The sequence below is a fragment of the Drosophila guanche genome, unplaced genomic scaffold (genome assembly GCF_900245975.1).
Source record: "Drosophila guanche unplaced genomic scaffold, DGUA_6, whole genome shotgun sequence".
Taxonomy (NCBI): Eukaryota; Metazoa; Arthropoda; class Insecta; order Diptera; family Drosophilidae; genus Drosophila; species Drosophila guanche.
In genome coordinates, this window is record NW_022995751.1 from 4,469,839 (window position 1) to 4,496,515 (window position 26,677).

The 26,677-nt window shown below is 46.4% G+C and overlaps 7 protein-coding genes across 8 annotated transcripts; 6 read left to right on the forward strand and 1 right to left on the reverse strand.

Moving 5' to 3' along the window:
• The first annotated feature begins 1,917 nt into the window (after positions 1-1,917).
• Positions 1,918-2,735, forward strand: LOC117586974 (pupal cuticle protein Edg-78E). 2 transcript variants are annotated; one of them, XM_034277353.1, is made up of 3 exons: positions 1,918-2,121; positions 2,180-2,532; positions 2,603-2,734. In XM_034277353.1, coding segments are annotated over exons 1-3 (381 nt in total). In that variant the 5' UTR covers positions 1,918-2,094; the 3' UTR covers positions 2,604-2,734. The 2 variants fall into 2 exon arrangements, with proteins under 2 accessions (XP_034133244.1, XP_034133243.1); XM_034277352.1 differs by having other exon boundaries at positions 2,180-2,735.
• Positions 2,736-5,158: 2,423 nt separating this feature from the next.
• Positions 5,159-8,558, reverse strand: LOC117586844 (zinc finger protein 628). The gene is made up of 2 exons (XM_034277136.1): positions 7,612-8,558; positions 5,159-7,541 (listed from the first exon to the last, which is right to left on the reverse strand). The coding sequence occupies exons 1-2, from the start codon at positions 8,231-8,233 to the stop codon at positions 5,191-5,193; spliced, it is 2,973 nt and encodes a 990-aa protein (XP_034133027.1). The 5' UTR covers positions 8,234-8,558; the 3' UTR covers positions 5,159-5,190.
• A 747-nt stretch (positions 8,559-9,305) lies between these two features.
• LOC117586852 lies at positions 9,306-11,955 on the forward strand. The gene is made up of 5 exons (XM_034277147.1): positions 9,306-9,709; positions 10,037-10,325; positions 10,565-10,896; positions 11,257-11,336; positions 11,401-11,955. Exons 1-5 carry the CDS (start codon positions 9,632-9,634, stop codon positions 11,705-11,707), a joined length of 1,086 nt encoding a protein of 361 aa, XP_034133038.1. The 5' UTR covers positions 9,306-9,631; the 3' UTR covers positions 11,708-11,955.
• Positions 11,956-12,731: 776 nt separating this feature from the next.
• LOC117586856 (glycine cleavage system H protein, mitochondrial) lies at positions 12,732-13,745 on the forward strand. Its single transcript, XM_034277152.1, has 3 exons — positions 12,732-13,018; positions 13,108-13,386; positions 13,447-13,745. The coding sequence occupies exons 1-3, from the start codon at positions 12,901-12,903 to the stop codon at positions 13,545-13,547; spliced, it is 498 nt and encodes a 165-aa protein (XP_034133043.1). The 5' UTR covers positions 12,732-12,900; the 3' UTR covers positions 13,548-13,745.
• Positions 13,746-14,553: 808 nt separating this feature from the next.
• Positions 14,554-21,493, forward strand: LOC117586847 (acetyl-coenzyme A synthetase). Its single transcript, XM_034277142.1, has 6 exons — positions 14,554-14,864; positions 18,960-19,698; positions 19,768-19,922; positions 19,998-20,166; positions 20,228-20,417; positions 20,478-21,493. The coding sequence occupies exons 1-6, from the start codon at positions 14,554-14,556 to the stop codon at positions 20,924-20,926; spliced, it is 2,013 nt and encodes a 670-aa protein (XP_034133033.1). The 3' UTR covers positions 20,927-21,493.
• Positions 21,494-22,130: 637 nt separating this feature from the next.
• LOC117586846 (cell surface glycoprotein 1) lies at positions 22,131-24,699 on the forward strand. Its single transcript, XM_034277141.1, has 4 exons — positions 22,131-22,704; positions 22,758-23,782; positions 23,841-24,212; positions 24,266-24,699. Exons 1-4 carry the CDS (start codon positions 22,252-22,254, stop codon positions 24,669-24,671), a joined length of 2,256 nt encoding a protein of 751 aa, XP_034133032.1. The 5' UTR covers positions 22,131-22,251; the 3' UTR covers positions 24,672-24,699.
• A 700-nt stretch (positions 24,700-25,399) lies between these two features.
• LOC117586854 (inositol monophosphatase 1) lies at positions 25,400-26,646 on the forward strand. Its single transcript, XM_034277149.1, has 4 exons — positions 25,400-25,559; positions 25,615-25,748; positions 25,806-26,174; positions 26,227-26,646. The coding sequence occupies exons 1-4, from the start codon at positions 25,404-25,406 to the stop codon at positions 26,489-26,491; spliced, it is 924 nt and encodes a 307-aa protein (XP_034133040.1). The 5' UTR covers positions 25,400-25,403; the 3' UTR covers positions 26,492-26,646.
• Positions 26,647-26,677: the final 31 nt, after the last annotated feature.

Below are 26,677 nucleotides of genomic sequence, written 5' to 3' on the forward strand. Positions count from 1 at the left end.
ATTATGTAGAATCCCCTTCCCTCATGTGTGTGGGTCGACAAAAAACACCTATTCAATTTCCCCGCCCCCGCGCGGGTATAACGGGAGACTAAGTTTTCCCCCCCCCCCCCCCCCCACAGCATGTTCTAATTTATTCACATTATTATTATTATTAAAAATCCTGAAAAGCATTTTATTGTTCAGTTTTTGGCTTATAGTTGAATGCAAATGTTGGCCATAAAAGTCACAGCAAATGCGATAAAAACACGGAAAATAGGCCATCAAATAATGAGTAGCAAACAAGATGATTTTAAGATTACCAAAACTATAAAAGAGAATTTATCTTTGACGATCTTTGGGCTGATCCAATTGGCGGAAACAGTTCCGTGTCGATTGGTTCTACTGTATAGCCAGTTGAAGACTGATTCTGATTCGGATTGAGTCGTTGTTCGAGTTCTTTGCCAGAGTCTTTTGTGTGTGAGTTCTTCTAAGGGTCTGTGTGTGTGTTTTATGTTAATTTTACTCAGAACCCACTACAGCACTTCAACATAAGCATATGTTGTTTATGCTTCAATTTACATACGTCTATGCTTTAATCAATGTTCTCATAGTTCCCAAGAAACCAACCAATAGTTCACGCATCGCACCGCTCCGCTGAGGAGCCAACCAAAGAAGATGATGATAGTGCGAAAGATGAAGAACTGGAAAAGGCAGTTCAGTTTAGTTTGTCTGTGGCTTAAGGTTTTCAGTTTTCTAGTTTTTCGTGTTTTTTGTTTGTGTTGTGTTGAGAGTTTCGCAATCGATTCTAAGGCTAAACTATTTGTCGTCGATTTGTGTCACTTAATTAATGTTGTCCGCCAAAAAAAAGATCTCAGACGACAACTTGACTTGTTTGACTTGAAGATTTATGTCTGAAAATTAGCCGTAGATTATTTTTGGCACAATCTTTCTCTTTATGAATCTTTTGCTACGTATGTAAATTGTCATAAACGCTGGTGTTGCTTATTAATTAGTTAATAATTTATAAAGCAAATGACTTTTTGCTATGCTTCGGAATCACAACAAAAATGAGATAATGCAAATGTCATTCAAATAAACATATAAATTCTTATTGATGGACTGATTGATTTTGTTGGCCGACACCTTGAGAGGAGGCTTGAGAGTCGGCAAGTTGTAAGATTCGAGCTGCTATGCAAATGCGTGCAAGGTCTAGGTCTGTCATCCAACCCAACGCACAGTGGCACGATTTAGCTATCCAATTTAAAGAACTGAAAGCCAAGAATAAATTTTGATGTTTTCCAGTGCAATTTCAATCAAAGAAATCTCAAATTGGAACTGACAAATGGACCTCTAAAGCTTCGCTTTGACTCAAATTTAGCTTCAAGCTTGACGGATCTTGCCACACGAAGTCAAATTAAAATATTTTGTATTGGCTTTTTAGTTGAGTGTTGAGTTTCTTCAACCATGACCTTTTCCAACGTAGCCAAAATGTAGAATTAAATTATAATAAATTACCAATAACATGCAACAATTTGTCCATATGGAAGAGCCATCGTCGGCGAACCACTGTGCATAGCTCTCCGGTCCCTGGCTGATATTAGTTTGATATGCAGCAGGCACACCCAACTAAACCAAAACAACTTCATTGTCAGACGAGCAGGCACATTAGCACAAATTCAACATAAATCAAGCCCAACGCGATCCTCGAAAACCCGTACACGGATCGATGCTGCGGCTAATGCTGTTGTTGCATTGATCTGTTCGACCAATTTATGCATCAGCTGGTTGGTTCATCATACTCATGTTCCGTCAGTGCTTGGAGCCATATCTGTTCCTCAAACTTTGAATCTAAGTCTGAGAACTCTTCCCCAGAGAGCAGCGAGACAATTAGCAAGCTTGAAAGCTTCCTTATGCACCGGACACACTGGCTGGTTTTTTGGCAGTTTCAATCTAACATTCGGGGATAGCAGATCGCGACGCAGTTGATGTTTCAAACGCTATCTAACGGCTCATATTTCGGTGAATTCTGATTCTGATACGGTTTCAGATTCAGGTTTAGGTTCAAGATCGGTCGAGTCTGTAAAACGATACATTTGGAGTATATTTAATTAGGAGATGACGATGTGGTCGTTGTTTGGCAAGGTTTGTGCGTCGTTTTGCGTCTCCCTGATTACTCAGCCGCTAATCCAATTACGCCCAGCTTCTGCTGGCCTTCGCAGTTGCATCCACCACAGCCACAGCCAATGCCGCAGCGTTGTTTGATCGCACCATTTACTACCACAACACGCCGCCCAATGCCGCGGGCCACTATCGTTACGAGTTTCAGACGAGCAACGGCATAACCACCAAGGCGGCTGGCAACGAGCATGGAGCCGTAGGCGTAGTCCAGTATGTGTCCCTCGAGGGCATACCCATAACCTTCACGTATGTGGCCGATGCCAATGGCTATCAGCCGGAGGGCGCGCACATTCCCGCCGTGCCGCTGCATGTGCTCCGACAGCTGGAATACATTCGCACGCATCCAGCGGTGGATGAGCGCAGATCGAGGCGCTGGTAAGGCTAGAAATCAGCCATAAAGATAAATATTTTTTGACTATCATATCTGTCAATATCTGCCTCGTAGAATCGGAGATAAGCGCAGAACGTCGTTGCACATGAGAAATATTTAAATTTGTGTATTTATCGCTTATCGTTTTTACATGCAAATGTGGGGGAACGGGACAGACGCACCAGCAACAAAAGAAAAAGCGAACAACAGCGGCAACAGAATCATACCAAAATATATAGCAAGCAAATAAATATTCTATAAATGTATATAAAATACAATTTTAATTGAGTTGTGGCCCAGCGTGTCTGGAAAGTACTGGAGTACAGGTATAGGAAGGAATTCGCTGCACTAAATAACAATTAAAGATGTTGCACGTCACAGCATATGGCAAACATATATTCAGGAAACTCCATGGATAGGCATAACCAATGGAAAGTACAGAGATCAGCCAGCGACACATGCCAAAAATGTTCTTAAAAATTTGTCAAAGATTCAGTATTGTCGGAATCATGTTTTTTTTGTATGCTAATCGTCGCACATGGCACTTATTCACACTCAAATGTCAGTTTTCTATCAGCTTGGTTTGTGCCGACTATGCCATTCCAAAGACCTTGATTTGAGGGGCCTCTAAGAACGACTTTCGCTTTAGCGACAATCGAGAAGAAGATTGTCGTCGGTCGCCTGACTCATTTGCATGTGGGCGCCTAATTAAGGTCGCTGCATACTATTGACCGACTGACTCTTAAACACCGAGAGCCGACCGCACTTATGTAACCAGACTAATAAACCAAATTGAGTTGACATCAATGATGGCCGCATTTAATGTCACCGAAAAAACAAGTTGCTAATTGATGCACGGCTCGGTATAATCCATCCTACAATCAGTTCCGGCCTTGAATGTAATTTTCGGAGGAGGAGCATTTACGGGAGCCATCAAAGTGTCATCACATGTTAGCGGAAAGAATATCCCATTAGCCCACACACCATAGAAAGCAATTATGAATTCATAACCAGTTTTGCTTATCTGATGTTCTTTCAACGCAGCCATTCAACGCTCTAACAGACACTCTGCTGGAGATCGCCACCAATTTGTCACTGAACCCCACAACTATTGAGCAGAAATTAGTTTTCTATTTATACATTTGAGTTTGTTCCCTGAATCATCCACGTGCCAATCCGGTTGCTAAAATTCTGCCTTTTTGCGGTTGCTAATCAGTGGCAATTCCAGAGTTAAATATCAACTGGCGCAGAGATTTATGGGTCGGAACGAGGCATATAATGACAGTTTCAATGGCTTAAATGCCACCGCTAGAAGTTTAGCATCCATTTGGGTATTAAATATTATTAATCAAGTGCATACAACATTTAAATAAACATAAATTCAACAGGTGTGGCGAACGAGTTGAAAGTTTGCCCATAAAAATATGAACTTTCATAGACTCGTAACACAAAGATTCATTCATCCAGAGGCCAATGGCCTGGTTGAACTTGAAATATACAAAAATATACCCAGATTCATGTTGGGGTTACTGCCTGACTTACGGGGCTATATATATTCATGGAGACTAAGCTGGAAACATCCCATCATGTTCATGTTCGACTGCCTTATCTAAAATCGATTTACATGCATAACGAATTCCACAACTTTGCTTTTGTTTTTTTGCACATCTTTACAATAATATATTTCAAGTTTCTTGACATATATATAAGGTTGTGTTTGTGTGTGTGTGGGGGAATCCAAAGTGGTTTACATGTAACACTCATATATATCATTATCATCTATCATGTTTGAGGGGGCAGGAAACTGTAGGAAGTAGTTCACTTCTTTTGTATCAACGATCATTAAATCAATCCGCTGTTTATCGGAGCTGCTCAGCTCAATTGTCAATTGTTTTGGTTTTAATAGATTTTATTATTTTTTGTTTGTTGTTTAATTGTATTTGTGTTGTGGTTGTATGCATACTTTTGTTAAAATAATTCAAGTATCTCATGATAATCTAGTATGTTTATACATTTGTTTTTTGTTTTTTCCACCGTATGTAGTTTACTTGTTGCCTATAATTAAACTAATCCTAAGACACCTTCCAAGTCCGAGACATGAACCAATCGATTGCGTTTGCGAATGCCAAAATTGGATCTGAGCTGAGATCTCTGGCAGATCGGAGCAGCAGAGTGCGAAATGTAAACGGAAATGGGCCGAATGAACAATTTGATTGATTGGATTATTTTAGTTTAGTATTCCTGGGTTTTTTTTTGTTTCGCTGCGACCGGGGCCGGCGCACAAGGGAGAATAAGAAATTGTATAGCTTACTGGAGTGTAAATACATATGCTAAATGTAAATATATTTTTTAGGTGTGTGTGTGTGTGTGGTTCGTGTTGGTGTTTCTGTCATCTGTAAAGTTGGGTTTTGGTTTAGACATGTTGGATGTGTGTATGTCTCGCTGTTCTGTGTGTGCGAAAGTCCTCCAGAGACCTTGAGCCGCTCAATAAACATTCTAAGCGCGCGCACAGCGTGTGAATCTGTTAAGTCCTGCAAGAGTTAAGAGATAATAATCGTTAGTAAAATAACAGCTGGAAGCAGCAGGCAAATCCAAAACACTTACCAGTCCTCATCGCATGCCATTATTCTATAGTGTTCACGGCCCCGCCTCTAGAGCCAACCCTAGTCTGCTTTCGTCTCCGTAAATTCCTCCAGGCCAAAGAAGCTGCCGCTGGAGGCGCCTGCAGTGCTGCTCGCCGTGCTGGTGGCCACCACAGTGGTGGATGCAACGCTAGTGGCCTCCGAGACTTGCACTTCCTCACCGGCAGATGTTTCCGCTGCCTCCTTGTGGTCGGGACTGTCACCGCCGGCGCCCTGCTGGGCTGCCTCCAACACCTGCTGCTGCACATGGACAATGGGCTGGCCATCTTCGGTGTACGACACGGACACGGGTATGCGTGTGCCATCCTCGCTGATGACATGAGCACCCTCCTCGCCATCCTGGCCCTGCTGGATGATCAACTGACCCTCGGAATTCAGCAGCGAGGCGTCTATCAGCTGCTGTTCATTGTTATCGCCATGGACCAGCACCATCTGGCCACTGCCGTCGTTCATCATTTGCAGGGTTTCGCCTTCGATGCTATCGCCGGACTGCAAGACTCCCACGCTCTGCAGCAGCTGCTGGATCTGCTCGGGATCTTGGACAATGATCTGGTTGCCGTCCGCATCGGTCAGAATGTGGTTGTCCAGCTGCAGCAAATGTCCGTTCTCATTGACAATGAACTTAATCTGGCCACCATCCACTTGGGCCTGCATGGCCTCGTCCAGCTCCATTGCTACCTGATGCTCTCCGCCCGAGCCCTCGCCGGCCTCTCCCTCGCCCTCTGCTGAGGCGGCATGTTCGCCATCGGCCGATTCACTGGCTTCTGTGGTGACCGCTGCAGCCTCCGACTCGGTGGTGGGCGTGTCTGTGGCTTCCCGTTTCTCTGCGGCTTCTCCTTCCTCGGAGGGATGGGCTTCCTCTGAGCCGGCAGCCTCCTTCTCCTTTGCGCTCTCCTCTGCCTTGCCCTTATCGCTGGCTTTTCCAGCAGCCTTGCCTTCCACGGCGTTCTCCTCTGCGGCGGCTGCCTCATTGTCATCATCGAGGCTGGGCATGGAAACGGGAGCAGCGGACTTGCCGTCAGCCGACGAGGCATTGGCGCCACTGCTGGCCTTGGCATCAACGCTGCTCTGGGACTGGGATTCGTCTTCGGCCTGGTCTAGATTGGGCATATCAATGGGCATGCTGGGTGCACTGGCATTCGCCGAGTCCTGCGATTGGTCGCCATCCGGCTGGGGGATGGTTATGTTGAAGGTGATGCCACCGCTGCCCTCCTGGGAGGTGATGACCATCTCTCCGCTCTTACTGGTCTTGGGAGCCTCACCGCTCTCGTTCTTGTCTGAGTGAAGCTTCTCAAAAAGGCTCTCAATATCGGCCTCGGCATTCTGGTCGCTGTTATCATCGGCCTTGCCGCTGGTATCGCCTGGCTCGTCGCTGAGCAAAGCGGTGGCAGCCGAATTGAGAGCCGCTGCTCCGCCAGCTCCGGCGCCCTTCTTGTCCCTTCTGTGGGTCTCCATATGATGATTGTAGTATGTCTCCTGGATGAAGGTCAGCGAGCAGATGCTGCACGAGAAGAATCGAATGTTGTTCTCCCCCTCGCCGCCGGCAACGACAGCGGCCGTAGTTCCCGAGGTTGGCACACTGTCGCTCAATGCCTCATCGATGGTCTCCTGGAGCAGTTTCTGAGTGTTCAGGTTGGGGCTGCTGACAGCCGACAACTTTGTGGACGCGCCGCCGCCGCTCTGAGTCTGATGCACTTCAAAGTGCTTCACGAGCAGCTCACGCTTGGGGAAGGTCATCGAGCAAGTGCCGCACTTAAAATAATTTGTCTGATGCTGCTTGGCATGGGTGGTGGCAGCCTCACGCGTCTCGAATCGCTGCGAGCACAGGCGGCACTTGAACGGCTTCGGTTTGGCATGCTTGCGCATATGCTCGTCGAAGACTCCCTTGTCGGTGGACTTGAACTGGCAATGATTGCAATTATACAGAGCCGAGCCAGGCGCGCCCAATGCCTCGGAGGCAGCTGCGGCGGCAGCTGCTGCCGCTGCAGCGGCCACTGGTGCAGCTGCTGCGGGTATGGTTGTGGTGCTGGTAACCAGTACATTGGTGGCATGATTGGTCTCCATGTGCTTCCGCAGGCTGGTCTCGTTCACGAAATTGATATGGCACATGGCACAGGTATTGTCCATGGCGGTGCTATGGTCTCGCACCATATGCTGCTTCATGGCCCCGAAGTGGGGGAAGATCTTGCGGCATGTCTTGCACTGGAAAGTCTGCTGCTTGCAGGTCTCATAGTGGGTGTTGAACAGCCTCATGTCCGAGGTCTTGTAGTCGCACGAGGTGCACTTGTAGATCTTGGTGGCCTTCCGCTGTACCTGTGTCTGTGTGCCCGGCGTGCTGCTTTGCGTGGTGATGGGCGCCAGCTTTGGCGCACCTGGAAACGGGAGAGAATTGAGCGTTATATAAGGTCAAAACTGATGCTATAGATTCGAGTTATCGCGTACCTGGCGTTGCTTGGACAGTCTTGCGCGGTCGTAACAGATCCCCGCCAGGACTCTCTTCCTGCGAACGGGCGGCACCGCCCGTGGCCAGCTTTTGCATCTTCAGAGGCGGACTGGAGTCCGCGCCGCCAGCTTCATCGTTGATTGCATACTTTTTATTCAGCAAACTAATCAAATTGGTCTTCACACGCTCCACATCGTTCTCCAGGCGGTCGTAGTAGTTCACCAGGTTTGTGCATCGCGAGCAGACAAAGTCCTCGCCGCAGACAATCACCAAGAAGCCCTCGCCGACGAGCTGGGCCAATTTATTGGGGAACTTGGTGGCCGTGTGAGTGGTACACACCTCGGTGAGCGCCGTCTGGGCATCGCATCGCTCGTCGCAGATGTAACACCGCGTGGCCAGACCGCCCGCATCAGAGTCGCTGGCCGCTTGCTGGGCTGCAGCTGTGGCCACAGCAATGTTGCCGCCACCGCTTGATGCAGCGGCCCCGCCTCCGCCGCTTGACCCGACGATTCGCGTCGTCTTTAGAATGCGCGGTTGGCTGGGGCCAGTGACGGTGACGGCTCCGCTGTTGAGCAAATTGTTAAATTTGCGATAGGTGACCGGATTCAGTTGGTTGTTCATTGTGGGGGAAACAATTGTCTGCCGTGGCCGTATTGGGGGTCTTTAAAAATTGAGCGCAACACGCGCAACTGCAAGCCGCTTCTTTTTTATTATTCGGCGATTACGACGAACGGCGAATTTCAGCACTGCGCTAATGCGGTCTTCTCGATTGACGATACTACTGCAAACGTACGCGGCTTGTTTTTATTTTTTTAGCAGCCACAAAACAATATTGTGCACCAGGAACAACAGTTTTTTGTAATTTAATTTTTGTTCTGACCGTCGCGGCGTCACTTTGACTGTACTAAACACTCGGTGCTGTATTTTTTAGGGTTAAAAATGCGTATGTTTTCTGCAGCACTGCTCGCTGATTAGCTAGTTGTCTCGCTCTCAAGCACGCACGCTGCCCTGGCCCCTTTCAGCTGTGCACTATTGTTGTCTCGCTTGTGCTATACGGAAATGGCGGCTTGCCTAGGCGGTCAAGCACGTTCAGACAAAGAAAAAGTATGACAGCGTTACAGTTTGGTATTATTCGTATGTGTTGTTATGGTAGAAATTGGGTTAATTAATTATGCTGAGAGCTGTTTAATATTTTTAAAGGAAAGTGCTTTGATAAGAATATATTTACGTGCGCCTGTGGTATTTTTATGCGACGTTTCGTTTATGTCATACAACAACGTGCAATAGTAGTTCTCCAAACATCCGTAAGAGGTCGCCTTTTCGCGGTTCTTTTAAATGTTAGCAGGGGAACAAGTGAACTAATTATAACATTTGATCAATGAGGCAAGCATTGCATTCCACTCAGACAACAACAGGCGTTTAAGCACCGATAACAAAGGTACTACATCACTAATGGGCTAAAACCGAATACCGATAAGATTCCGCTATGCCATTGCCGTTTTTAGCCTCTCGATTTGGCTGCCTTCGCGTTGGGTTGAACTTGTGCCGTACAGCCAAGCGCAAATGGGTGGTGCGGTATGGCCAGAAGACACCGTGCTTATCAGTGGCACCGATAATGTATTATTTACCAACCGAACTCCAAAGGCCGAACAAAAGTAAAGGCTGCTATGTAGTTTGTATCTGAACGGACTTCGCATTTCAGTTGGCAAACGAAACGAAAAGCGAACGGATATCGGCAAACCGAACCGAACCGATACGAAATAAAAGCCTGGCCCATTGGCCCATTCCAATACCCATATCATTCATTGTTAGCCTGGCTGTTAGTTATTCATAGTGAACCCCACAATATCGCGAAAAAAAGCGGCGCAAAAGTTAATTGGCGCATGTTACGGGCCAATTCAGTTGTCCAACGATCGTCCGTCGCGTACTACAAAAGCGCACTCAACCCGATCCGAATCGCTTCGAACTCGGGGGCGTGAGAATCAAACAACAGCAGTGTTCGACAACAGTGTCTACAGAATGTATCCACCAGCGGCCAGAATCAAGAATTTTCCGTCCCTCAAGACGGCCGTTCTATGGGCCGGTGTTCTCGGTGTGGTATGTAATCAAAGATATGTTGCACGAGTGGGTGGTGGCCCCATTCACATTGATAAGCCCATAGACTGGCGGAGATATTGACATTGACATGGGAGTACAACCGAAACACTAACTGAAATTGGCTTCCCCCCAATGCTATCGCTCGCGGAGTACACTCCAACTGATCACAGTTTTTTTGCTAATCAGAAATTTGACTCATGATAATGAAAATGGATCCACAATCCAACGATAACAGTTAACATTTGCCCACTTTGACGTGTGTAAACAAAACTAACTCTCCCACTCTCTCTCTCTCTCTCTCTTTGTTTTTACTTCTCTCTCGTGCAGGTGCAGTCCATCATTTGGATTGGCTTGACCATTACAGCAATATGCGCCTACAATTGTGTGCTCTATATAACCGATGAGCTCAGCTTTGGCACCCTGATCAAGACTGTCTTCTTCGACTTGTACTTCAAGGGCAGTTGTAAAATGAGTCCCGCAGACTATCAGAACTACGATTATGGCATACTGAAGACGGTCTCAACGGTGTTCGATCCATCGCAGGTATTAATTTGGGACTGCTTCTACCTGGGCCTTTCCGTGGTCTGGCTCATCGTTTCCATTGTTCTCTTGATGTGTGAGTATACAATTTGTAAACGGAAATTAAATGCATATAGAAATAAAATATCGCAACCCCTTTTATGGCATGATTCATTCTTGGAATTTTCGTATTTTTATCAAGCAACTAAGATTTAAGATAAAAAGCAGCACTACAACGATTAGATAATTTTCATTGAGTAGTCACCAGGCCAATAGCTTAATGATGATGCTTAATGCAACTATTGATATATTCCCCTTGTTCTCCCTTTCTTTCAGGTGTTCGCAAAGATAATCCCAAGCTATCCCTGATCGCCATCGCTCACTGGGCCTTCTTTGTGGGCGTCATTTGCTGCATGGATGTGGCCTCAGGCGTGATCTTTGGCATTGACTATGGACGCTTCCAGGCAGCAGCGCTGACCTACAATGCCAACACCATCAACTCTGATCCTGTACTGCCCATGGCATCCACTTTGATGGCCGGCGGTGTGGCTGCCATTTCGATGATGATCATTTCCTTCAAGGGCTTCATTCTGTGGCTCATCAACGTTGGACTGCTCTTTTATCTGTCCATGCGAGCCACGCGCATTGCCACCGATAAGGATAGTGTGGTAAGAATCCAAAATGGGGATGACCTCATCGGTCAATTATGCTGACATTGTCTATGGCGGCGCTATAAATTTATGGAGCGCGTCTAAGCCCAGGAGAGCAATGGGCAAGGTCTTGGCGGTGGCCTAAATAAAATAAAGCGAAATAAAACATTTCGACAACGCAAAAAGAGAAATTCCTACGACAGCGGCTACGACACGGCTAAACATAGCTGCGGGTAACCACTGATAAGCCCTACGAAGACGAGAACCGCTCTCGATAATGGTTGATTGTAAACCAAAGTATGGCTACAATATACGATAAATGGGGTTGAACGTTTTGTTTAAATTTCTTTAATTATCTTTTGATTTTTCTCGCCACAGGATACTTTGTTCAATCCCCGCAAGGATTCCAATGATATCCTATCCAACCGGCCACCCATTCGTGCCTACGAAGAAGAAAAGTAAGTAGAGAAAATCTCAGCCCAAACGTACCGAAATGAATGTTTTCGCTTTGTCCTTCCACAGAGTAGAATTTCAGGCATACAACAATGCCGCTTACATGGCGGATAATAGATCGTCGGCCGAGACCATTGAGGTGAACGAGCAGGCAATTGTGCGAGCGGCTCACATGTCGCTGGACTCAAATCTGATGGATCGTCGATTCCGCGACATCAATGCCTTCCAGCAGTATCCAGCACCAAATCCACATGACAATCGTCCTCTGCGGTCGCCCATGCAGGAGACAGTGGTTGTGGCCACATCCGGCTTCCCCATGCCCGACTACACCCCACAGCCGAGTCCGAGCGGCATTCTGCGTCATCCCCAGTATTAAGTGGAGGCGGAGGAGCCAAGCAAACCAAAGTACCCAAAAGCTATCTTGCATAATATAATTCTCAAATAATACCCCCCCAAAAGCCGCCCCGAGTATGAGTACGAGTACGAGTGGCCGCAAATGAAATAGGAAATCAACTAAAGTTTAGTTCAAATGTTTATCAGTATGTTTTGTGCATGTTATTTATATTTATTTGCATGTTAATATAACAATATATAAGTGTATGCAGTTGTAAATATATATAATATACAATCAAGTGTTATATAGTTATAGCTATTTGCCAAGTCGGTGGAATTTAATTTGTTTATAATGTCTCATTTCTGATAAGGCTTAGGTCGGTGATGTTCTGATTGAAGACGGCCCCCAGCAACGTTTGAATTGCGTCGCGATTATCGCGGAATTTTGAACTGACAAATATAGAATTGAAAAAAAGCATGGCATGCTAATTGTTATCTAATGGTTACCTAACTATTTTAAATAGTTATATTTCAAATGCGCGCACAATGCAGACCGTTTAAAGAGTTGACTTGAAGAGATATCAAAATCAGTCCCAGTCCATCTCCATTCACGTTTTATGCTTTTATTGTACTGTATAGAGAATCCAGAGTCCTTAAATATAGCCAATGTTGTAGAAAAGTGATTGATCAATTGGATTAAATTATATGTTTAGAGTAGAAGATTATTTCTAGCTTGTAATATTAAAGAGAACATCAAAATCGTGGATTATGATTTTCGATCAACAACAAATAAAACGTTAGCCCATTGTCGACCATGGGGGTATTTAATATGTCCATACCAATTATATAATTCCAATGATTTTAGCGTAGTTCAGGAGGAAGACTAATGGCTTCTTTTATTTGTTAGTATAAAGGAGAAGTGTGAATCTGCAACTATAATTCACAAACTTTAAGATTTTCAGAGTTTTACCTAAAGCTGTTTACCCATTTAAATTTAAGGGGTTTCAGTGGGTTAATTTCGTTTCTATCGATAAGTCGGGTCATAAAGTTAAATTAAAAATTGTTGGTTTCGTGATAAGCCGGAAAATATTCGACTTTAAACAGTAGAGCCAGGCGTAAAACGTATCTCGGGCTCGTGTGTTTTATATTTTACTCATTCGTCATCGAAACTCACCGGGGAACGGATCGAATCTCTACCCAAGCGTCAGCTAACTTCTTCTATTTTGACTGGAAAAAATGGTTTTCATAACAAAATTCGCACGTATCGGTGTGCAGGCGGCCCGCCAATTGCGTGCCACGCCCCTTGCCACAGCTCAGTGGCGTAGTTTCCACATAACCAGCATGCTGGACAAAGGTAAGGGCTTTATGCCATAACAAATACAGTTGGTAAGCCACTGTGCATCTAAAACTGGTTGTTACATGTGGAACTTTTGAATTCGACAGAGCGCCGCTACACAGACAAACACGAGTGGGTGGAGCTTCTGGATGCCACCAAGGCCGTCGTTGGCATTTCTAACTATGCCCAGGAGGCATTGGGCGACGTGGTCTTTGCCCAGCTGCCGGAGCCAGGCACAGAGCTCAAGCAGGACGATGAATGCGGTGCCCTGGAGAGTGTGAAGGCGGCCAGCGAGGTGTATTCACCCGTGAGCGGCAAGGTGACCGAGAAGAATGCCCAGGTGGAGGACACGCCAGCTCTGGTCAACAGCAGTTGCTATGACAAAGGTGAGGAAGCGACTGCAGAGTACTTAGAGATCATTTTAACATGAATTGTTTCCCCTATAGGCTGGCTCTTTAAGGTGGATCTAAAGAGTCCCACTGAATACGAGAAACTTATGACTGAAGAGCAATACAGCGCATTTGTGAAAAGCAGCGCCGAACACTAAGCCACACTTTAGGCATGGAAACAGCCAACAACACTTGAGTCTAGCCTAAAGACACAACGTCTACGCATTTGTTATCTCTCGCACAAACCAAAAACTCATACCAAAACTCATCCACACATCCCCCACGTTGTTGAAGCACTTGAAACTTGTTACGAATAAGAATCGACAGTAAAGCCAAACATAATATTTGAAATGTGAGGGGCAATCGCCGTCTCTGGTATTGACCTGAGGCAGCCAATGTCTGCTCCCCCATGGAAACCTAGCGATAAGAGACTTAAGAGAACGCACCGGCAATCGCTCAAAGATAACGATTGAGTGAAACCCAGAGAGGAAGTGTCCAAAGAGAATGTCTTTAGGGATCACTCAAACCTGACTCGATTGAGATCAGCTCTGTGCCGCGTGGTATGCACAGTGGCAACAGCCGCGTCGCGTGTATAATGCTGTTGCCGAGACGACCGATGGCACACGCCAATCGTCAGGGTTCAAGTGTCCGCCATCACCTGATTAATGTGCAGCTAGGAGGCGAAGACGAAGTCAAAGCCGGGGACGGACAGCGCACACACCTACTTCTCTGGAAAGTTACGCCGCCGTGATTCCGATAAGGATCGACGGCGATGGTGTCTGTCAGACCATTGTAGGGATGGATGCTGATAAGAAACAGCAGCAGCGCGCTGTCTCTTTGAACTTGAAAAACTGGCACGACAGGCACGGAACGGCACATCGAAAGCTTTTGCTCTCGCCAAAGCTCGCGAATGCCAAAAAGCTTCGGTGTGGCGCGGCCAAGCAGTCATTCCGTCATTCAAACTCACTCCGTGCGGTGCGAGAAAGCGCGTGCTGCTCGAGAACCAGTCCGTAATAATAATAAGCACACAAACACACACACAACACACACCTCGATGAGCAAAGGATAATCAAAGGAAGGACAAAAGTGCAACAGCAAACAAAACAGTCACAAGGAAGCAATTTATTTTCTGCCACAAAAGAACAACCAAAACAAACAGACAAAATGCCAGCGGAAAAATCAATATACGATCCCAATCCGGCCATCAGCCAAAACGCTTACATATCCAGCTTCGAGGAGTACAAGAAGTTCTACCAGGAGTCCCTCGACAATCCCGCAGAGTTCTGGTCCCGTGTGGCCAAGCAATTCCACTGGGAGACGCCCGCCGATCAGGAAAAGTTTCTGCAATACAACTTCAACATCTCCAAGGGACCCATTTACATTAAGTGGATGGAGGGCGCCTCGACCAATATCTGCTACAATCTGCTCGATCGCAATGTCCGCAATGGATTGGGTGACCAGATTGCCTACTACTGGTAAGTGCTGTCCTTTCGCACTTTGCCATTCGGTTGCGTAGGTCGCATGAAAACAAAAGTTTCAAGGGACACGTTCTGACAAAGGACAACAGTATTGATTTTTCTCTTGTGTGTGGTTACGAAACTCTCGCCTCGTGACGTAGTTAGGTACGTGAAATATCTAGGTGATTTACTGCGCAGGCACAAAACAGACAGACAAACCGAACAGATGTTTCCAGCTACAGCCACTTCTTCTTTGGGTTTCTTAGGGGCCAAGGACACGGAATTACTGCCATTGATTTGGCAGGAAAAAAGGGAAATTTAAAATTCTGACAAAACAGATTTGTTTATGCATTCTTTTTGTTTTGATTGCTCTCAATTGGTAATTGGTTGGTAAATGTTTCTGCATGCCAAATGTGACATCGACACAAATTACTCTTAATTAAATCAATTTTGGATGCTTCACCGTACGGAAAAAACTACCTTTGGAGCGCGCAGCACTTTGGGTCAATGTCAGGGTCGTCGTTCCTAAAGCTTCAATGCGATACGTCCCTGACTTGCTTGATCTCCGATACTACGGTGCGACCTGCCTAAAATAGCTTTTTGTGTTTATTATATTTGTTTTCTTTGCCACACACGCCATTCAAATACTCGACGTAAAGCAAACAAACAATAGCAAATATTGTAGAGGTATGGAATTCCGCGCATCCAAGTGCAGCCCCAGGTTGAAGTGCGAATCTATTTGTAATCAGAATATTGTTTAGATGTGGCCAGGCCCTTGCCTGATTAGTGCAGCCCGGAACGGTGCCTTCTTGAGAGGAAACTCTCACAACGCAATAGAACAGCTCCCGGCATGAGTACTTTGTTTTCGATGATGCCTCACAGATTTCGTGTTTTTTTTGTGCAACCCAAAGTTCATCATAATCATCGTCAGAAGAAAAACAATAAGTAATGTTGAACAAATGTTAATGTTAATGAGCTTATCTCGGGGTTATCACCAACGGAGGTTCGAAGCGTTCACTGTGCTCGTGCGCCCGGGGAAATGCAAATGAAAGTCAGGTAATTGAAAGGCAATTACAAGGTCATTTCGTGGGTTCCTGCTCCATTCCATATACTGGGAGAGTATTTGTTTTGAACTACTCATCCCTTTTGGGTTCTCTTTTCATTTCTTTCGTACATAAACTATTCAATTTCGTGGCACAATCAGAGTCGCTGCCTTCGCCTACCCCCAGATAAGATAAAATAGAATAAAACTGTATTAAAAGCTGGCGCGTAATGAGCAATAATTAGCGCTTTTCGAACGGAATGTCCCAGATAATTTTGTTGCAAAACCAAAGCCAAAGCAAAACAACATCTTAAACTTTTTATTTGGCCCACATTTTTTTTTATGGCAAGATAGAAACGGTGTCACACATACAATATGAACATAGAGTGCTTCCCAAACTGATCCCGTGGGTTTCCGCACAAAAAACTTAAGCTAAATTAAATACACGAAAGCGTAAGCTGTACGGCAGCATTATGTAAGCGATTTGACAATGCGCGCAAATTGTTTATTCAAATTGATTTGAGCGCGTCTATCGTCGCGTCAAATTGCGTTAAACGCTTTGTGGGCTTTTGTGTGTCAGCTGGCGGGGTGTGTGGTGTATGGCGTCTGGGCAATAGGTGGTGGAAATTGTGGGAAACACTTGTAGAATGCATACGCCTTGGCATTAAGACAGGCAGCCAGTAGCCTAATGTCGGCTAACTTACAGTTTGAACAGCCCTTATAGTTTGAGTGGCGCTGCTGAAGAATCACGCGATCCCATCGCCTGATTACTCACAACCAATTAGAGAGCGATTTTACGCAAACGCACGCACACCCAGGCAGAGGTAGACAAACAGACAGAGAAAGATAGAGAGAGGAGGGCAGACAAGAACCCGGCATAAAAGAAGAATTGTGTGGAGGAAACGTTGTGTACCTGTTTTTTTGCGGGAGAGCCAAAAAGAACCGTATAAAATGCTGTGTGGGCACTTCTTTTCTTATTTTGCGTCTTATCATTTTTGCAGTCTGTTGATTATGTAAGCTGGCGTTGAATATGCCAATGAACACACACCCAAAAATGTAAAGGTGATCCGCATAAGCAAAAGAAAACGAAGCAGCATCATACGATTATGACTGTCAAACTGTAGGGCCGGCTAGACGCAGCGTCGCTCCGTTAGCTAGAGGCGGAGAGGGAGATAGAGAGAAACGAAAACATTCGATGCGATGTATTCGACACGCGAATGAACAGCTGTTGCTGCTACTTAGATAAGTCTGTGTTGTAGTTTGGCCGTTATTTTAGTTAATTTTTAACCAGAAAGGTAGTCGAAGCTGTTGATACCCTTTCGCATCGATCGGTACTTTCTATAAACAGAAAGAAAAATAAGCGTAGACTATCTTGCTTAGAAACACACAGACTTACTGAAGGACAACAATTTAATCTATGACTAATTTATGGAATCGGAAATATTTCCTACCTTGTTCGGGTGTTTTGCAAAACGCATGATTATCATCACAATACCCTCTGCAAGGTTATAATAATAATCTTTAAAGTGAGACAGGAGAGACTCTGTTTTTTGGCTATGTTTGTTGCCATTTATTTTGCTTGGCATATAATTTTGTGATTTGTGATAAGAGCAGCACCGCCACGCGTCTGTCTGTGATCAAGCAAAAACCGAGACGAGGCGCACATGAGGTGTTTCCAAGGAAGGCGTGGAAGGCATGGAAAATTTCTTGTCTATCGATGGGTCTGTGTGATTAGGGAAAGGCCAGACCAGGCCAGTCCATTGAGTGGGTCGATTACGCCTTCAAATTGGAAATTAATACACTCGAAACTACTGGGATTGCGTTCATCGTCGCGCCACTTTTTCTTCCATTTACTAAAATTAGTCATAATTGAGGCACGCACATAAATAGTGATAGTCTGATAAGCATTTTAGGATGCCCGTTCTCACTAGAAGGAGATTTCAAGGTACCTTATAGTTCGCAATTCGATGCGTATTTTGTTTATTTTTGATGCCTCTTACTAATTGACAAGTTCGAGTATTTGTTGTATATACAAGTATTTCGATGAAGTGGAATAACATTTCATGAGTGTTGGCCAACTCACAGCCCCACCGCAGCAATCAAACCAACCCTCCAACCCCCCGACAACACTGCAAACGGTGCGAACTTTGGTCGCCGCCCCGCCGATTACTCAGGGTATCCGAAATAACCCTGAGGGACGTCACGATCTGCGCTGTGCTTTGTGGCTATGCTGTGATGTGTTCTTCCTGCTTTCTTTTTGTGGCATATACAAAAATTACTAACCGCTTTATAGACGGCTAATTCTTATCAGGTGACTGACACTGCACAATGATTTATACGAGTGCTCTCGTCAGTCAATGTAGACACCTGTGGATTTTACAGCTTAGACAAGCGTTTACAATTGTTATTGTTTAACAAATCTCCCACACATGCCTTGACCTCCAAATGTTCTACGGTAATTCGCTTTCTCTATTCGAATTGTTTGTCCATTGCGTGTTGTCCGTTAACAGGTGGAGAGCATTTATATCCGTTTTGGACACGATCTAAACAGTCACGATTTCTGCTTACACATTGTGCTTTCGAAGCTTTGATAAATCTTCGTTTCATGATAAATATTCATTCGCTTAATCGTAACAATCATTTAGCACACTCAGAGAAATTGGTTTAGAAATTCGAGAGTTTTTGGATGCATTGAACTTATGATATTTGGGAATCAAACACAGTCTGGGGATGATTATGATGTGTGTTTTCCTTTATTATACGGCTCAGACTGTAGATATCTGTCGAGGAATTAATTTTATCTGTTGCCAAGTTCAGAGCAAAAAAAAGAGTAAAGGCAAATGATCGTACTCGCTTTCTATCTGAAAAATTGAAAATTGAATTACGTTTTCCTCTGTCAATTAGGAAGCTTCAAATTACTGTAAGTGATCTACAATTGGGTCGCTAGGTGGGCGTAATTATGGCCAATTACGAGACACCCTGTACGATCCATTTGGTTGGGAACTTTGCCAGCGCTCGCTGGATATGCATGATATGTTTCCTCATGGCTGTTCTGTTCTGTTTTTTTGCAGGGAGGGCAATCACCCCGACGATTACTCGCGCGGTCTCACCTACCGCAAGCTGTTGGAGGAGGTCTGCCGCTTCGCGAACGTGCTGAAGGACCATGGCATTAGGAAGGGCGATCGCGTGTCGATTTACATGCCCATGATCTTGGAGCTGCCCATTGCCATGCTGGCCTGCGCCCGCATTGGTGCGGTGCACTCGATTGTGTTTGCCGGTTTCTCGCCGGACTCCCTGGCGGAGCGGATGTTCGACTGCAAGGCCAAGCTGCTGATCACGGCCGATGGGGCATGGCGCGGGGAGAAGCCGCTGTACCTGAAGGCCCTCTGCGACACGGCGCTGGAAAAGGTCGAGGAGATGGGCCACTCCGTGGAGAAGTGCATTGTGGTGTCGCATCTGAAGCGCGTGACGCCCTGCCAGGAGAACCATGTGGAGGAGGAGATCCCATGGACCGATGATCGCGACTACTGGTGGCACGAGGAGATGGAGGACAAGGAGCCGGCCTGCTATCCCGAGTGGATGGACGCCGAGGATCCTCTTTTTATGCTCTACACTAGCGGCTCCACCGGCAAGCCCAAGGGTGTGCTCCACACCACCGCCGGTTATCTGCTCTACGCAGCCACCACATTCAAGATCGTCTTTGACTACAAGCCGGGCGATATCTACTGGTGCACTGCCGACGTAGGCTGGATCACTGGACACACCTACGTGGTGTACGGTCCCCTGGCCAATGGTGCCACTTCAGTTATTGTAAGTACTTTTATTGGACCCTGTCAGGGAACGTAATAAGTAAAACGTTCTCCGTTTTGTGCATTCCAGTTCGAGGGCACTCCGTTCTTTCCCGGCAACGATCGCTACTGGAGCGTCATTGACAAGTACAAGGTTACGCAGTTCTATACCGCTCCGACGGCCATTCGTGCGCTGATGAAGTTCGGCGAGGCTCCGGTGCTCAAGCACAACCTTAGTGGGCTCAAGTAGGTTGCGAATTTTCAGCCTTGCATCCCAGAATCTAACCAAATCTCTACTAAATCCTCTTTTGCTTTCTGCAGAGTTTTAGGCAGCGTTGGTGAGCCCATCAATCCGGAGGCCTGGCTCTGGTATTATCGTTACATTGGCAAGGAGCAGTGCTCCATTGTGGACACCTTCTGGCAGACGGAAACTGGCGGTCATGTCATTACACCTTTGCCGGGAGCCACGCCCATGAAGCCCGGATCAGCTGTAAGTAAAACTGGTTAAAAAAGGAACTTTTAAGTAATTTTTCTACCTTTTTTTTCGCTAGTCATTCCCATTCTTTGGTGTGAAGCCCATTTTGCTGGATGAGTGTGGCATTGAGATCAAAGGCGAGGGCGAGGGCTACTTGGTGTTCTCTCAACCCTGGCCAGGCATGATGCGCACGCTGTACAACAATCACGAACGCTTCGAGGATACTTACTTCTCGAAATTCCCTGGCTACTACTGCACTGGCGATGGTGAGAGCTGAAACTAGAACCCTTTGGCTTGCAGTTACTTGAGGTTTTCTCCACTAACAGGTGCTCGTCGCGATGCTGATGATTATCTATGGATCACTGGCCGTGTGGATGACATGTTGAACGTGTCGGGACATCTCATGTCCACCGCCGAGGTTGAGTCTGTGCTCACCGAGCATCCCCGCGTGGCCGAATCCGCTGTGGTGTCGCGTCCGCATCCCGTGAAGGGCGAATGCCTCTACTGCTTCATCACGCCCAATGAGAACGAACCCTTCGATCAGAAGCTCATCTCGGACCTCAAAAAGATGGTGCGCGAGCGCATTGGACCATTTGCCCAGCCCGATGTTATCCAGAATGCTCCTGGCTTGCCCAAGACGCGCTCTGGCAAGATAATGCGTCGTGTGCTCCGCAAGATTGCCGTTAATGATCGCAATGTGGGCGACACTTCGACCCTGGCCGATGAGCAGATTGTGGAGCAGCTGTTTGCCAATCGTCCGGTGGAGGCCAAGTAGATGGCTAAGATATTCCATACCCACACATCCCCAGGCTTTCTATGACATGTCCTCCACTTTGCCATTGCACACCGCCTGGCTCTGGCCCAGTGCTTATACGTATCCCAATTACGTGTCCTGTAAATCTCGCCCCTACACATATACCTATTACTAGCTTTATATGTATAGGTATCTATCTATATATCCCCTTCCCTGTAGTGTAAACTTAATGCTAAATGTTGCTCCCGTTCCATTCCGTTCCGGGTTACGGCGTGGTTTAACGTCTTTCTAAATTCTATTTAGTTTTTAAGCCGTGTGCGTAAGTAAAGTGTTGGCCAGGGGAAATAGATTCCCCTGCCGCTTGCTGTTGGTAATCACCGTAGGTAAAACCAAAACCCATGCTCACACACACACATCTTTTTTGGCAGTTCTTTTCGTTTGTTTGTTCGTAGTCGTAGCCTAAGTTCTTGCTAATTCGTTGTGATACAAATTTAATTATATATCTTTACACTTATGTATGTATGTTTAGTAGAATTGATATGATATGATACAAAATATATACACAATTCCCAGTTATAGCCACAAATTAACACCAGTATCACCACTTTTCTGTTGTATGTTCCTTATGCTTTGTAGTACTGTAATTCCTTCCTTACTTTGTTCGATCTACACACATTTTGCAGCCACACGTAAGTTCGGAACTCCCTCCCTTTTATATATTATAAGATTGATGATGAACGAGATACATATCAGTACGGCATATCATTCCTATACAGAAGCTACTTACTTATAGAGAAAAAAAACACTACTGGGATAATCTACGTAGTTACATTATGTATACTATGTGTTATAATGGTCTGAAGACTTACTGCAACGAAACATATCATTGACGTTACTGCTGCAACAAACCTATAAATATTATATACCGATTATTATTGTTGTTAATTGAGATCTACCTAACTGAAGGAGCGATGAGAATGTGCACTATGGATGGTTGATTGGGGGAGTGTTAAGAGTTTGTTAGTTTTACAGAGTGTTGGCAAAGATCTACATACCATACACACACATACACATATATATTTATCGAGGTGCATATATCTGAATGTGTATATCTACATACGTATCGTGTATAATAAAGTTTATTGTTTCAATCTGCTTTTGATCTGAATGCGGAAAGATCATTTCATCATCATTTTAGTTTTGTTTTAAAATCAGATCTCATTGGCCTGGCATAGGCATTCCAGGAATGATCATTCCAGTCTAGACATACACAAAATTTTTAGCTTTGCCTTGACTTCTTGGCTGGCTGTGGGGCGATACTTAGGGAAGAGAGCATCAGCAGCAGCATGCCTGACCAGGAGGAGAAAAAGACAGAGAGCAACGAAAACATACCCAACACACGACCCACTAATGCAGCCATCGAATATGGACTGGAGGACCATGTAGCCACACAGCAGGATCCCCGTGTCTTGGAACTGATAAAGGCGGAAGAAGCGCGGCGTCTTTCGACGCAGAGTGGCACTGGTGTCAGGCAGAATAGACCACACGTTGTGTCTCCGCCTCAAACAGATCCTCCATCTGTATCCAAGGCAACACCTGAATCTGGATCTGCATCTGTGACCCCGGCCGAGTCTCCATTGAAGCCCATGCTTCGTTCACAGCAATCCTGGACCGAACGAAAGCCCCCTTCGGAGGACCAACCCTACAATGCTGCCACGGACTTTGGCTTGGAGGAGGCCAAGGCCACAAGACAGGATCCCAGGGTGGAGCGCATCTTGATATCCGAGCGTAAGCCAAAGGTAAGCTTAGCTGCCGAGAACTTTGTTCGTAAAGTTGACCGAAAACTAAACAGGAGACCAAGCAAACACCCACGGCGGCTGCATCGAGATCTCCGCTGCCATCAGAGGAGAATATTCAGGCTTCGCAGCCTGCAGCGGAGCCTTCCATACCTTTGGTACCAAAAGAAGCACCGATACCTCCAGCGCCACCCAAGCCAGTAGAAGTGAAGACTGCCCCGCAGCGAGAAGAAGCCAAGATACCGCCACCACCTCCGCGACCGGAGGACGTGCGTATGCCGCCGCCCACCATGTACAGCAGTGGGTGTGTCACGGGTGCTTGTGCTATGCCAGCAATGACACGAAATGGACGAGGGAGAAAAGAGTGCCATGAGGACTGCGGCCTGCCATGCAGGAATCCGAATCAGGCAGATGTTTGGAAGGACCCAGAAGAAGATGATGGCAACACGAAGAGAATCAACACCGACTACACCGTCGATCCGGCGAAGGAGTTTACGCGGGCAAGGACGAGTACTGAAGACAGTAATCGGCATGATACGCCCGTGATCATCACACCACCCCCGCATGTTAACCTCCCCGAACCCATCCCCGAGCCTGTAGCCGACCCCGCCCCTGTCCCCGTCCCCGCTCCTGTCCCCGTCCCCGTCCCAGCTCCTCGCCCCGTACCCACACGAGACCCTTCTGATGAGAGTGAAAAGGTTACCAGTGGAAGTACTCGAGTGGCTTCTGACGGAGATACCACAGAAGCCACTGTAAGTGATTCACCGACGCGAAAGAAGACACCCCTGGATGATACAACAGAAAGTGAGAGTAGTTCACCGTTGATAAAACCACCCGAATCAGATGAAGGAGAAGTAGCTAGGGGCAGTGAACCAACAGCGACAGCGCCACCTACTGTGCAGGAGCTGTTCCGTGAGGCCAGCAAACAGGTGAGGGCGGCGGGTGCCATGGCCCTGGAGGCGAACAAAGTGAGGCAGGAGTACACAACCAAACAGCACGAGCACGATATCATCACCAGCACCGACAAAGAGGTGGAGGATAAATTCATAAAAGAGATGAGCGCGCGGTATCCAACTCACCAGTAAGTTTAGGAGCAAATCAACAGCAGAGTTCCACTGTAGATCCCGCTCTTCTCGTAGATTCATTGGTGAGGAGGCTATTTCCAAGACAGAGACGGGCCAGGTGGAGCTCACCGATGAGCCCACTTGGATCATCGATCCCATAGATGGCACGATGAACTATGTGCACCGTTTTCCCTACTACTGCATCTCCGTGGCACTGGTGTTAAATAAGCGAACCGAGTTCGGTATTGTTTACAATCCTCCCATGGATGAAATGTACACGGCCCACCGGGGGAAGGGCGCTTTCCTCAATGGCGAGCCCATCAAGACCAGCGGGCAGCAAAGTCTGGAGCAGGCGCTGGTCCTACAGGAGTACAGCACGGGCATGAACGAGGACCGCAATACAGTTGTCCTTGGCAATGCCAAGCGGCTGCTCAAGAAGACCCACGCGTAAGTAGAAGCCAGCCGACCGGTCACAGATTATTTCCCTTTCCAATTTGCAGCATGCGCTCCATTGGCTCCTCTGCCATGGGTCTGGCCATGGTGGCCTCGGGCGTTGCCGATGCATTCTACTACTTTGGGCTGCACATCTGGGATATGGCAGCGGGCGTGATCCTGGTACAGGAAGCCGGTGGAGTCGTTATTGATCCTGCTGGCGGTGAGTTGGACATCATGTCCCGGCGCTGTCTGGCAGCTGCCTCCATGCCCTTGGCCATTGAATTGTCCGAGCAGTTGGACCAAAATTATCCCTCACCACGCGACGATCAGCCGGTCAGAGCACCGAAAGTCGAGACGAAAGATTTCTTCTCACAAACTGACTTTAGCGACTCATCGGATTCCCTAACCACGGATTCTTATAGTACGCCTACACATCAAAAACAATTAGTGTCTGCTAACCAAGAAGTCTAAGCCAATAAATTCACATCGGATTTCACAATGTTTTTGTTGGTCACCTAGAAGTGTTGGATAAGATCTGCAGATTTTATGGCAACGTGCCAATTAGCACATAATTCATCCACATGCAACATACCGATACGAACAAGCTACTGATTTAACATTTTAACAGACATTTACATTATTCTTATCGAGCAAAATAACGGGCTGCTGCTGCCCCGTTTAAACAGGCCTTAAATTGGCTTTTTGTTGCTAATTTTCGTTCTCTCAAATCGTGGTGAAGTTCGTTGTTTGTGACGCTTAATCCTTATCCTTAGACAATCCAGTCAAGTAGATTCTCTGAATGTAGACAATATTGTATAATTTATAATATATATTTCTTAATCGGAAACAATTAACAATTTAGTGCTGCGGGTCTGATTGAGAAAGTAATATTAATCCGAACACCGAAATCGAAGAATTGTATCCGATCAACAAAAGCGAAAGTTAGCCCATTGTCGACCATGGGGGTATTTAATCTTCCCACGAACATTACGAAACTTGCCAAACTCCAGCGCTGTTTAAACGATAGATATCGAAGTCATTTTATTAGTATGTAAAGAGGAACTATGAACCTACAAGGAGAACTCACAAACTGTATAATTTTCAGCGGCTTAAAGCAAGCTTTTCACCTGTTTAAATGTAGGGTGTTTTAGTGGGTTAAGTTTCTTCACTCAATTACGGTATATCGATTGTCGGTATATCGGCATGTTCCTAATTAAATTAAAACGAATTTGCACGTCAAAATCAGCTCCATTCAGTTTGTACAACGCGAACCCTGCAAAAATCCACACAATGGGCGATAACGTGGACTTGGAAAAGTGTTTTGAGGTCATCAGCAACCTCTTGACCGAGGCTGGACGCGTAAGTGGTGGAAAGTACACTTGAAACTTTCCTGCGATGGAATTTTCCCTTGCAGTTGATTGCCCGCAACAATGAGACGCGCCAAGAGTTTGTGTGCAAGAGTGGGGACATTGACTTGGTCACACAGACGGACAAGGATGTGGAGAAGCTCCTGATGGATGGCGTGCGTCGGTATTTTCCCGACCACAAGTAGGCACAACAGGTAGGAGCAGTAGAACAATACAATAATGTTTCACACTTTTGCAGGTTCATTGGCGAGGAAGAGAGCAGCACTGAGGCGGGTGTGAACAAGCTCACGGATGCGCCCACCTGGATCATTGATCCCGTGGATGGCACCATGAATTTCGTTCATGCTTTTCCCCATTCCTGCATCTCTGTTGGCCTGAAGGTTAACAAGGTCACGGAGATCGGCATGGTGTACAATCCCATACTGGAGCAGCGCTTCACAGCCCGTCGCGGCCATGGCGCCTTCTACAACGGTCGCCGCATCCAAGTGAGTGGCCAGCAGGAACTGAGCAAGGCTCTGGTTACCAGCGAATTTGGAACAACTCGCGACGAGGCCAAAATGGAGGTGGTCAACGAGAATTTCGCCAAAATGGCCAAACATGTGCACGGGTAAGTGCTCGTCAAACTTTGAAGTCTTTCCATTCAATATTCCTTTAAATAGTTTACGCGTCCTGGGCTCCGCTGCCCTCAACATGTCCATGGTGGCCTTGGGCGCCGCAGATGCCAATTACGAGTTTGGCATTCATGCCTGGGATGTGTGTGCCGGCGACTTGATAGTGCGCGAGGCGGGCGGTGTTGTCATTGATCCCTCTGGCGGAGAGTTTGACATAATGTCACGTCGTGTACTGGCCGCAGCCTCGCCCAAGCTGGCCCAGGACATCTCTAAGCTGTTGACTCAGTTCCATCCTCAGCCTCGCGATGATTAAGCATAAATGGGGATTCCATTCCGTACTTAACGTACTAACTGAAATGCATTTGAATTATACCCGACCGTGTACCTACCTAGAATCCCAAATGGGCAAATTAACCAACTACTCATGGAAAATTCCAAATAAAACTCGTGTATAGAGTATTCCTTCTATATTATCAACATACATACATACACACAACAT

Bases quoted from the DNA above. Each gene is read 5' to 3' on its own strand.
- LOC117586974 (XM_034277352.1), top strand. From the start codon at position 2,095: ATGACGATGTGGTCGTTGTTTGGCAAG. The intron at 2,122-2,179 runs GTTTGTGCGTCG...AATTACGCCCAG, and splicing joins TGTGGTCGTTGTTTGGCAAG to CTTCTGCTGGCCTTCGCAGT.
- LOC117586844 (XM_034277136.1), bottom strand. From the start codon at position 8,233: ATGAACAACCAACTGAATCCGGTCACCTATCGCAAATTTAACAATTTG. The intron at 7,542-7,611 runs GTACGCGATAAC...TCCCGTTTCCAG, and splicing joins GACTGTCCAAGCAACGCCAG to GTGCGCCAAAGCTGGCGCCC.
- LOC117586852 (XM_034277147.1), top strand. From the start codon at position 9,632: ATGTATCCACCAGCGGCCAGAATCAAGAATTTTCCGTCCCTCAAGACG. The intron at 9,710-10,036 runs GTATGTAATCAA...TCTCTCGTGCAG, and splicing joins GGGCCGGTGTTCTCGGTGTG to GTGCAGTCCATCATTTGGAT. The intron at 10,326-10,564 runs GTGAGTATACAA...CCTTTCTTTCAG, and splicing joins TTCCATTGTTCTCTTGATGT to GTGTTCGCAAAGATAATCCC.
- LOC117586856 (XM_034277152.1), top strand. From the start codon at position 12,901: ATGGTTTTCATAACAAAATTCGCACGTATCGGTGTGCAGGCGGCCCGC. The intron at 13,019-13,107 runs GTAAGGGCTTTA...TGAATTCGACAG, and splicing joins AACCAGCATGCTGGACAAAG to AGCGCCGCTACACAGACAAA. The intron at 13,387-13,446 runs GTGAGGAAGCGA...TTTCCCCTATAG, and splicing joins CAGCAGTTGCTATGACAAAG to GCTGGCTCTTTAAGGTGGAT.
- LOC117586847 (XM_034277142.1), top strand. From the start codon at position 14,554: ATGCCAGCGGAAAAATCAATATACGATCCCAATCCGGCCATCAGCCAA. The intron at 14,865-18,959 runs GTAAGTGCTGTC...GTTTTTTTGCAG, and splicing joins GACCAGATTGCCTACTACTG to GGAGGGCAATCACCCCGACG. The intron at 19,923-19,997 runs GTAGGTTGCGAA...TGCTTTCTGCAG, and splicing joins CACAACCTTAGTGGGCTCAA to AGTTTTAGGCAGCGTTGGTG.
- LOC117586846 (XM_034277141.1), top strand. From the start codon at position 22,252: ATGCCTGACCAGGAGGAGAAAAAGACAGAGAGCAACGAAAACATACCC. The intron at 22,705-22,757 runs GTAAGCTTAGCT...AAAACTAAACAG, and splicing joins TATCCGAGCGTAAGCCAAAG to GAGACCAAGCAAACACCCAC. The intron at 24,213-24,265 runs GTAAGTAGAAGC...TCCAATTTGCAG, and splicing joins CTGCTCAAGAAGACCCACGC to CATGCGCTCCATTGGCTCCT.
- LOC117586854 (XM_034277149.1), top strand. From the start codon at position 25,404: ATGTTCCTAATTAAATTAAAACGAATTTGCACGTCAAAATCAGCTCCA. The intron at 25,560-25,614 runs GTAAGTGGTGGA...TTTCCCTTGCAG, and splicing joins TCTTGACCGAGGCTGGACGC to TTGATTGCCCGCAACAATGA. The intron at 25,749-25,805 runs GTAGGCACAACA...ACACTTTTGCAG, and splicing joins CGGTATTTTCCCGACCACAA to GTTCATTGGCGAGGAAGAGA.